Genomic DNA, 10,636 nt, shown 5'->3' with positions numbered 1-10,636 from the left:
AGGACGTGGACGGCTGTGTGTCGCCAGCCTCACGCATGGAAGGAGTCGTGGCCGCAGGCTGGCTCTGTTCCTGGACGTTCGCTTTGTCGCCTGGATTTTTAATCCCTGGAGACTTCCTTTCTTGGTGGTTGTCTATGGATTCCAAAGGAGAAATGTGAGTTTTCTCTGCAGGCGCAGCTGGGTTTTGAACTGTCGGCGTCAGCAATGCGGCTGACGGGATGCTTTCAAATTCCTGCACTTCTTTCATGGGTTCTCTAGCCACAGGCTTGCAGTGTCCTGATGACACGTTATCGGCTAGTGACACAGCAGTCAAGTGAAGAGCCTCGGTACTGACTTCAGGGTGAGGAAAAACATCCTGCTCTAATGTCACAGCCTCAAGGGGCTCCGTGGTACACACCTGCCTCACCAGCACAGGCTTCTTCTGTTTGCTACCATCAGGAGCTCTTGAACCCACGGCTTCCAGTGGTCTCATGTCTGTTGCACAGACAGCTCCGTTTTCATCCTTGGCTCGCTTCTGGTGCTTTTCCATGGCGATGTCTAAACTATTTGCTGGGGAGAGCATCCTTTTACTGGAAGCTGAAGATTCTTGCTGTGGGGAAAGTCTTCCGACAGACATCTTCGGTGTTGTGGGCGAGGATTCTGACGGAGATGGGTTTTGGCCCATCTCTGAAAAGACAGGTTGGCCGACGAGCTCTCCCTCTGGGTTTGGCAAAGCATTCCGGGGATCGTTTTGCGGTTTTGGTACGGAACTTTGTTCTTCGCTGATTGGCACCGTACTACGATTAGCCTGGCAAATCGGCTGATTGGAAAGATCCTGGGTCACTAGGATTTGTGGCAGAGCTGTGACTGCGGCGAAACAGTACGTGGAGACCTGAGTCTGCAGGTGTGCGGACAGCGTCAAGGACGTGGGCCCCTTTGGCACCTGACCACCGAGGGCCCCAACCTTCAGGGGTGGCGGAGGACACGAGTTAGATGTGGCTTCTGCTAATTTGGCTGGTAAGGTCAGTGAGGTTGCACGAGGGGTGGCCCCGGCTGCATCTGAAAGACCTTGCTTTGGCAGAGGTTGCACAGGATTAGAAGTGCAAGGCTGGCTCGAGGGGACTGCCAGACACTGGAGCTGGTACTTGGGAGCAAAGCAATCCTCACTTTTAGAAGGTACACAGCCACCACCGGGGCTTGCATCTGGTTTGACACTCTGCGTAGAAGACACCTGCAGGGACACGTGTGTGTCTGGGTGGCTAAGGGGCACGGGGATTTGATTCAACAAGTGTATACCTAGAAGCTGTTGAAGGGGAAAGAGGTTTGGAGAGTGGGAACTTGCCATTTCTGCTCGCACATCCTTCACTGGAGTCTGGGAGTGCAAAGTACTTGCAGGAAACTCGGCTGAAACTGTGTGAGTGAGCTGAGGCCCCTGCAATGGCACTGTGTTCACAGCGGGAGGGGCGATGGTCTGGAAAGATAATGGGTTCCCGGAAGCCAGCTGATTCTCCGGAGCGATGTTTAAAGAGATTTGCCGTATCAGTGGGCCCCTCCGTCTTTCCAAGAGGGGCACGTGCCCGGCGACCCCCACGCCGCAAGGGGATGTCGGAGGATGCGATTCAGCCGGTGGCGCCTTCTGAGATGGGGCGATGCTTCCACAGTCGAATGACTTGCTTCTGAAATCGGACACCTCCATGGACGTCTGCAGGCAGTGAATCTGTTCTGACGCAGCCCGCCGCATCTCCCGGTGACCCCCCGGAACACTCAGTGTGTTAGAGCCAGCGGGAATCAGGAGGAAGTCCGCTTTGTGCAGAAAGTCGATTTTGGGGGAGGCCTCGGTCTTAGAAACGTCCTCCACGTCTAAAGAGGCGGAGAAACTCGAAGTGTGCGATAAACTACTGTCCCTGCTGAGACTCCGGGAGAGCGTGGAGTCGAAACTCGACTCGGCGGAAGAATGCTCCATCTCGGCCAAGCGCAGCCTCTTCTTCTTGGGCGGCAGTTTCTCCGTCGGCAGCTTGGACAAGGTTTCACTCCGCTGAGGCCAACTGAACTTCTCCGATTTCTCCGCATCGTGGCCTTGGCTTTCCAGGTCCCGATCTGGCTCTTCGGTGACCAGGATTTCTGGGACTTGGATGCTGTGCTGCCGAACGAGTCTGGAGGGCTGTCCGAGCACATGCCGCTCACCTGAGATCTTTCTGGAACCGTCCTGAAGTTCCCCTCTTGGAGCATCGGACAGCGTGGGCTGAGACGTGTGCCGGGAAGGGCGGCCTTCTTCTTGGGAAATTCCTCTGACGCTCAGAGACCCGGGCTTGCCCGTTCTCAGCTCCTGGGAAGGCACGGGGGACGCGCCTTCGCCAGCATCCAGCTTGTCAAAGGCCCCGGGCCTGCTGAGCGAGTTTGTGTGCTGGATGACCGAGATGCCGGCCCCATGTCTCTTGGGCTCCGCCCTGTCCTGGGCAGCCGAACTCATCGGCTCTTCCAGGACGGACGACGGCTTTGGGTCCCGGGGCTGGTCGGGGCCTCTGGTCCCGAGCTGAATCTGCATGGTCTGCCGCTGAAGGTTTCGAGGCTGCAGCTCGCTGGGTATGGCAAGGTTCTGCTGAGACAGGCTGGGAGCCGGGCCCAGCGCGCTCTGAGACCGGGAGCCCTCGGAGCTTTTCGGAGGTGCTCCACTCTCGTTCTGTTGAAGTTCGTCGTCATCTCCGACGCTTTTCATTTTCCTCCTTTTCCGCATCTGGGTCGTCTGTTCCCAGACCCCGGTGGCCCCGGCGACCCTGTAGTGCTCTGCCCCGCCGGGCACTGAGCTGTGCTCGGGGTCCCGCACGGCGACCTTGGTTTTTGGTCCGTGCAACTCTGAACAGTAAAATTTCTTATGGTTTTCAAAATTTTCCAGTTTCCGATACCTGTTTCTACAGGTCTCGCACTCAAACATGGTCCCTCGCCCTTGGTGAGACTTCTTCTTTTCCAAGTGTGAGCCTGGGGCCGGGGGCTTGCTCCTCGGGGCTGCAGTCTCCCCGGCGGGGCTGCCTCCAGGATGGCTCTCGTCCCAGGGCTGTCCGGCCCCGAGAACGTGGTTTTCGCTTGCTGAGGAGTCTTCCACCGCTGCTTGTCTCACCAGGGTGCGGGGATGTCCACTCTGGGTCACAGAAGGGTTAGGTCCTGGTACGAAGACATCATCATAGAAAGCCCCGATTTTGTCATCAAAAGACTGACTTCCTCTCAGTGGATGCGGGGCAGGGATGATGCTGGCAGGTACTGCGGAGTACCCAGTGGTGGGCATGGAATTACTCCTGGTGATGGGCAGGCAGTCGAGGGAAGGTACAGATAGAAGAAACACTTGCTTTGATTTCTCTGTGGGGGTGAAAGGGGACTTTGGTATATCAGAGCTTGAACTTGTTCTCCGTCCCATTGGTTTCAAGTCAAACTGAAAAGAGTCCTTAAAGATGTATGACTTGGGGGAATCGATGCTTCCCCGGCGGGAGAGGGAGGTCCTCCGGGGCTTCACGCTGTCCAGCTGCTTGTCATCCACCAGGGCTTCGTTGTCGGAGATGAGCTTCGAGATCCGCTCCTCGAGCGTTTTCGTAGCCAGCGGGGGGCGCATCTGACCTGGGAGGAGGGGTGCTTTTTCACCTGCTGGAACAGCAGAGGCTGCTGGTGTGCTGACCCGAGGGGTTGAGGGCCCGCTGTTCTTCGCAGAGTCCTGCTCTGGGGCGGGTAGCGTCCTGGCAAAGGGGGTGGGTGGACTCACGGTTTGGTCGGCGCTTTCAGATCGGGAAAAGTACCCTGAATCCGTACTTCCCAGGCTGCGAGGACTCAGCAGTTTTCCTTGCTGCTCTTGGCAGTAATCGGTGGCCTGCTGCCTCTGCAGCTGGGCATGCGCTGCGCCCACAGGGGACTCTGGCTTTCCGTCGGGCTGACTTGGGTCGCCTTTCTGATGGGCCTTCTCATCTGCCTCCAGGGAGGACGCCCAGGCCGGGTGGGACAGGACCCGGGTTCCCTGAAGGTCCTTCTGTGTACCAGGGAGCTCAGGCTTGGAATCCGTAACCTTTGGGCTGTCAACTCTTAAAGGGGACACGCTGATGGGGTGGACCACAACCTTTGGTAACTCTGCCACAGCCTGTGATTCTGAAGACCCATCCTGCAGTGCAAAGTCACCGACCACGCGCTCAGGATTGCTTGGAATGGAACCTGATTTTGGTAAAGCTTCCGAGCTGGACAGCATTCTTATCATCTGCACCGGCTGCAGGTCCACGGAGCCCGGGTCGTTCGGCCTTTCATCGCCAGCGCCGTCCTCTTCACTGTCTCCACTGTCTTCCACATCCGAATGGATGCTAAGTGCTTTGGGGGACTCGTGTGACACGAACAAGCCGCCGGCATCTGGCTGCAGGACGAGGCCCAGTTTGATAGTGTGTGCGTGGGACTTTTTGTGCTTGTACAGGTTGCTTTTAGTCTTAAATGAAAACCCGCAGGTCACGCAGGGGTAGGGGCGCTCCCCGGTGTGGGAGCGGATGTGCTTTAGAAGCACGCTGGGCTTTGCACAGGCTCGGTTGCAATACTCACAGATGTATTTTCCTTGCTTTTTTGGCTTCTGATCTTTCAGGAGAAGACTGCACATTTGCTCCATGCTGTGGTTAACCACAGCAGCGACAGGGCTCGAGTTGTAGATGGGCGTGGGGGGTGACTGTGTGGAAGGCGTGGGGCTCACCGGCACTGAGACAGCAGCGTCCACTTGCTGGTTGGAAGGGGTGACCTGAGTGCGGCCGGGGGGTGACGTGGCCGCGGCAGTGTAGACGTGTTCAAGCTGGGCGTTCTCCTGGCCCTGCAGGCTTGCGAGGGATGGGGGGAAACCCGAACACGCGGGAAGCTGCTGACTTTGTGGGCCGGGTTTAGGCACAGGGAGTTCGTGTATGTGATACGCGGGAGAGGAGGCCAGGACTACCGCTGGGTCCCTCCTCTGAGTGGCGGACACTGGCCCGGAGGGGTACAAGGTCCGAGGTGGTAGCGGCTGCTCTGAGGGGGCAGCTGCGTCCGGCAGGCGTGGGTCAGCGGCCTCCCGCGGGCCGCCATGCAGGTGAGCAGGGGCGCGTGCGGTTTTATTTGGTCTCAGGTTTTCAATCTTCGTGGCACAGGGTGAGCCCTTCTGCGACAGGGTGCTCAGCTCTGGCTCCATGGCCTTCAGCAAGACGTCGAAGGCGGTGTTTGCAAACGAGGAGGGTGGGGAGCTGTGGCCGGAGGAGGCCGGAGCCTCACGGTGCTCAGCTTTGCCCTTGCTGGGCGGGGACCCAGGGTCACTCTTTCCCTCGGGGACGCCGGCCTTGGCGGGGTCGGGGCCCTCCGACCGCCATCGGCGCGGCTCCGACGGCTGCAGCAGAAGTGGGGGCTTGCGGGGGCAGACAGGGGCTTCGGGCTTGGGGGCCCCGGCGGTCAGCCCTGGGGTCTCCCCGTTGTGTTTGGTCAGCGGCCTCCCCCCGGCCTTCGCCGGGCTGTGGCTCTGCTTCTTGTGGGGCTCCGCTGCACCCGCGAGCAGGGGGAAAGGGGACTCTTCGGTATTTTGTCTGTGTTTGGCCTGAAGAGGATTTCTCAGAGGGGATTTTGGTATTTTTTTCAGGTGATTCTCTGCTACAATCTTTTTCCGTTTCACACCTTTAAGCGATTCGGAAGTTCCTTTGATGCCAGCCTCTAAGAGTTCTGTTCAAAAAAAGGAAAAAAGAGAACCAATTGGTAAAGCGGTAGAAACACCAATTATGATTTTTTTTAAATTAACATTACAATCACGAGGGTGTTAGGACAACTGAAGAAGGCAGTTTAAGGAAAGCCCGTTTCGGATAAAACTGCATTCTAGCATTCTGGTGATATGCTGGCCATCAAAAATCTGTTGACCTTACTATATACATTTCTACAACACTGTGTTCTCTCTTGACCTCCATCTCACCAAGGTCCTGGGTGTTTTGTTTCAAAACAAAGTTATCCTCCACCTTCACCCTTGCAGCTGAGGACCCTAGAACAATAGTCTGAGAGAACTGGCCCACAAAGAAGAAAATCCAACTTTTTCATGCTGGGTATTTGTCTTTTCACATTTAGTATCTTTTAAAGCAAACGTCTCAGCAAGTTTCTAAAATAATAGCATTGTTCCAAAATAGGCAATACTGATATCCTTATGGGCTTCCCATAAGGATAGCTCAGCTGGTAAAGAATATGCCTGCAATGTAAGAGACCCCAGTTCGATTCCATATAATGATTTTTAGAGCAAACGTAACTCAGATGATCATGGGATATTCACTAGTAGAACTGTGATGAATTGCAAATATAGCAATTATATCCATAAACAAAAATATGAAAGTAAAATAATACACTTATTAGTGACTCTTCAACAACCAAATTTTAAAGTCAGAATGATGTAATGGCCTTTAGTAAAAAAAAAAAAAAAAATCACCATTTTAATTGCAAAAAATATTCAATGGCTACATTTCTTTGCTGTTAATGATAGCTGAGTAGGTAGCTAGATAGAGCTTATTACAGGAGAGAAGAGATGAAACCACCTCCATTTCTCCCTGTGTTGAAATAAATCACCATTCAAATGGCATCAACCACCCATAATCGCTGTCAACTATTAACTCTTGTATTTTTGAGCAATAATTGCTTGCCATAATTTAGTTTCTTTCGATTTGTTGGATCCTTGGGCACATCAACAAAAATTATTCAAGCTTATATTACTTACTTATAGGGAAGCCAGATACTGTAATTTCTCATTATTTTCAAATAGCTGTTACAATGCACCTATTTGAAATTCATATTAGACCCAAATGTCTACACCAAAATAACTACTTTGCATTAACTGAAGAATTTACATAAAATAAAAATTTCTAGTCATCTTGTGACATCAGTTTATGTGCGCTCATGTTTTAATTTAATGGAAAAAAAAATACTAATCCACTAAAGATACATTTAACCACTATAATCAGAGAGGCAAATAAAAGGAGGGAAGGTCTCATGATGAAAATACTTGAGCTAAAGAAAACTAGAAAAAAGAAAGGTATCAGTATTGTTGATAGAAGTGAAGTCACTCAGTCGTGTCCGACTCTTTGCAACCCCGTGGAGTGTAGCCTACCCAGGTTCCTCCATCCATGGAATTTTCCAAGCAAGAGTGCTGGAGTGGGTTGCCATTTCCTTCTCCAGGGGATGTTCCCAACCCAGAGATCGAACCAATGTCTCCCACATTGCAGGCAGATGCTTTACCATCTGAACCACCAGGGAAGCAGTATTGTTGATAACCTCTACAAAATGATGTTGAGCAAATCTTTTTGATTCTTCAACCCACTCAGTTATAAAATGGTATTTCCCCACTGGTTTTCCCTCTTCAGGACAAATGCAGGAACGTCAGTGATGTACTTGATGCCTCTCGTTAACTACACAAGCAAGAGGGCGAAATGAAAAATGATCAGCATCTCGGGTGAGAAGTTTCCCCACTCACTTCCCAAGAAGCTGGAGCTGGGCTGAAACAAGACAGCCACTGGCTGTTAAAAGAGACGCAAAAACAGAGCAGAGCAGCCCCTTGGAGGAGCGGCAGTTCCCAACTCAGGCGACTCTCAGAGCAAAAACACAAAGAGATTTGGAAAAAAACCTGTCCACGCCAAGCCCATCCACAACCCAGTGTGACCTGAGCCTTGACTGGGGTGAACATGTTTATTTTATATTTTGCATACTTTCTGGAATAAGATTTTACTTTTAGGTAAAGCTGTTTGTCCAAAAAAAAAGTTAAACGATAGCTTACACTCCAAAGGAAAAAAAAAAAAGCAAAAATTCAACTCACAGGCAAATTACCAAGAAATACCATAGGAAGTTTTAAAGGGGACATTCTATGTATATTAAAAAAAAAAAAGACAATTCAACTTTGTATTTTAAGAAAATGAAGTTGAGATGAAGGGGAAGGAATGACTTAAGATCCCTATTTCTTTATAGAGATCATTCTTCTAAATGTGAAAAAAAAAGAACACATTTTAAACAGATTTTATGAACCACCTTTCAGTTTTAAATGAAGACCCACTCATCTCTCTCTGATGAATGTTTAGAACATTTACACTCTATTTGCATAGTGGTTTTACTCTTTGTTCTTTGAATTTTAATACCTGGTGCTAATACACCATTTCTTTCCTTAAAAAAGCCTGTACAGAGAAGCCTGCTGACATCGTAACAAGTCATTTCTCCTCCTTGAGGTGACTTGCCTTTTTTCTGCCTTCCTGTCTGCAAGAACGTTTCTTTTCAAAGTCTAATAACAAAACTAGTAGTCAGCTCAGAACTGACCATGTACAACTTTCAATTATTTTTTTCCTGGAACACAATGAACCTCTAAAGGAGATACATTTAGTTTATTTCAGAAAAGTTTTATTATTTATTCAAATACATTTTCTGGCCAAGTTTTTTTCTTTGGGGTGCGCTCTTTTACATTACTGACATCAATTATCCTTGTGCAGGACCATCCTTATGATGACTTAAATTGCTTCCATCTTTGTGTTTCTCTCCTGCTTTTTCTAGAATTATCTAAAGCTTTTCCCCTTACATCAATAATTTGATTTTTAGGCCATTAAGTTCCTTGCTGTTTCAGTTTTATTAGTTTTGGAACGACATTGTTTTGTTCCCTAAGTTCTATATTTCCCATGTCATCTCATTTTATTGTCTCATATTATGTGTGACAGTGTGTGTGTGTGTGTGTGAGCGCGCGCGCACGCATGCGCTAATTGCTCAGTTGCTCCAACTCTTTGTGACCCCATGGACTGCAGCCTGCCAGCTTCCTCTGTCCATGGGATTTCCCAGGCAAGAATACTTGAGTGGGTTGCTATTTCCTCTCCAGGGGGTCTTCCTGAACCAGGGCTCGAACCCCAAGTCTCCTGCATTGCAGGCGGATTCTTTACTGTCTGAGCCACCAGGGAAGCCCACTGTGGCTTTAAATAAATGTATTATCTTACTAAGTTTAAAGAAGCTTAAAAAACGCTTTTGTTTCTGAGGTAATAATTTCTTTGAGGCTGAACTTTTGGTCCTTCTCTTCACACTCTCTCTGCTTTTCTATTACCTGAGATCATGGGGAATCACCGTGGGTAGCGTTCAATGGAGAATATGATCCCAACAGTGTTTTTCTGAGCTGTGTTCATGCTTCTAAGATTTTGTTGGATCTCCTTTACCATTCTCCTTGTTCAAGGAATACGGTTAAGGAAATAGGAGCTAAAGTATGACAAAGGATATTCTCACGGTTGGATAGAGTCAGGTATGGTGAACTCCACCCTAACAGTGTGTTCAAAACCCTGCCTGGATTGAAGGTGAGTCTCTTTTTCTGATTGACTAAAAAAACACTTGAGTGTGAACAACTTCAGATCTCTCCTGGTTCTGGAGACCTGGGGACCACCTGTTTTCTAACAACTGAGGTCACACTGGTGTCAGAAAGTCAAGACATCAGAGGGAGGGGGCACCGTTTAGAAGACCTTTCAGCAGTTCAGGAAAGGGTTAAAATGCTACTCTGAACTCAGGCGGTGACAGTGGACCCCTGAGCTGATTCAAAGCAAGAAAGCCTGAGAAAGGTTTGCCCAGGGTTCTGCTGAGGCTCCCTGTCTCTCTGGAAGGACCAAGACGAAGCTTGTTTTGGGGGGGAGGGGCATGTGGCTGGGGTGGAAATCAACTCAATTCCCATCCCACCAAATCTCAAGCTCAATATCCACATGTAGAATTATAAATTACAGCTGCAGACCCAGGACGAGGCATGTTCAGCAGGGAAATGCTAAGGCTAATAATGGCAGAGCCACTTAACATAATATTAGACATCCATTTCAAGTAATTACAAAGATTGTACAGCAGTATGAAAATGATGATGGATTAAATAGACATGCGCATATTCTTTTTTTTCCCTAGAGAGAGTATGGGCTAGAGGCACAGATCTGGGAGTATGCAGTGACTGCTGTTTTTCATAAAAGTATAGAAATGAGAAGCCAGAGAGAATATACGGTAGAGAGGTCTGCCATCAGAAATTTGGGTAATCCTTGCATTTAAGGGTGGGCTAGAAACGACAGTGTTCTTGCCTGGAGAATCCCAGGGACGGTGGGGCCTGGTGGGCTGCCGTCTATGGGGTCGTACAGAGTCGGACACGACTGAAGCGACTTAGCAGCAGCAGCAGCAGAAATGACAAGAATAATATCAACAAAAATGACAGCGAATGCTAAAAAAAAAAAGACAAAATACAAAACATGGGACAGTGGAGGGCCCAGGAAGCCACGGTAACTTACATGCAGAGTAAGTACATCATGAGAAACGCTGGGCTGGAAGAAGCACAAGCTGGAATCAAGATTGCTGGGAGAAATATCAGTAACCTCAGATATGCAGATGACACCACCCTTATGGCAGAAAATGAAGAGGAACTAAAAAGCCTCTTGATGAAGTGGAAGAGGAGAGTGAAAAAGTTGGCTTAAAGCTCAACATTCAGAAAACTAAGATCATGGCATCTGGTCCCATCACTTCATGGGAAATAGATGGGGAAACAGTGGAAACAGTGTCAGACTTTATTTTTCTGGCCTCCAAAATCACTGCAGATGGTGATTACAGCCATGAAATTAAAAGACACTCCTTGGAAGGAAAGTTATGACCAACCTAGATAGCATATTCAAAAGCAGAGACA

General features: G+C 49.6%; 1 protein-coding gene across 3 annotated transcripts in view; it reads right to left on the bottom strand.

The window, feature by feature from the left end:
- The window catches only part of HIVEP1 (human immunodeficiency virus type I enhancer binding protein 1), a 137,981-nt gene that overhangs the window by 32,155 nt on the left and 95,190 nt on the right, over window positions 1-10,636 (bottom strand). For 2 of the 3 annotated variants that reach the window (XM_010835878.1, XM_010835879.1), the window contains exon 4: window positions 9-5,667. In XM_010835878.1, coding sequence (XP_010834180.1) covers window positions 9-5,667 — 5,659 coding nt within the window. Of the gene's footprint in view, window positions 1-2; window positions 5,668-10,636 lie in introns of all 3 variants that reach the window. The other variant, XM_010835877.1, reaches the window with a different exon arrangement.

This window comes from Bison bison, unplaced genomic scaffold (genome assembly GCF_000754665.1).
Source record: "Bison bison bison isolate TAMUID 2011002044 unplaced genomic scaffold, Bison_UMD1.0 scf7180017864053, whole genome shotgun sequence".
NCBI lineage: Eukaryota > Metazoa > Chordata > Mammalia > Artiodactyla > Bovidae > Bison > Bison bison.
The sequence above is the reverse complement of the archived record's forward strand: the minus strand, read 5'-3'. Positions and strand labels throughout refer to the sequence as shown.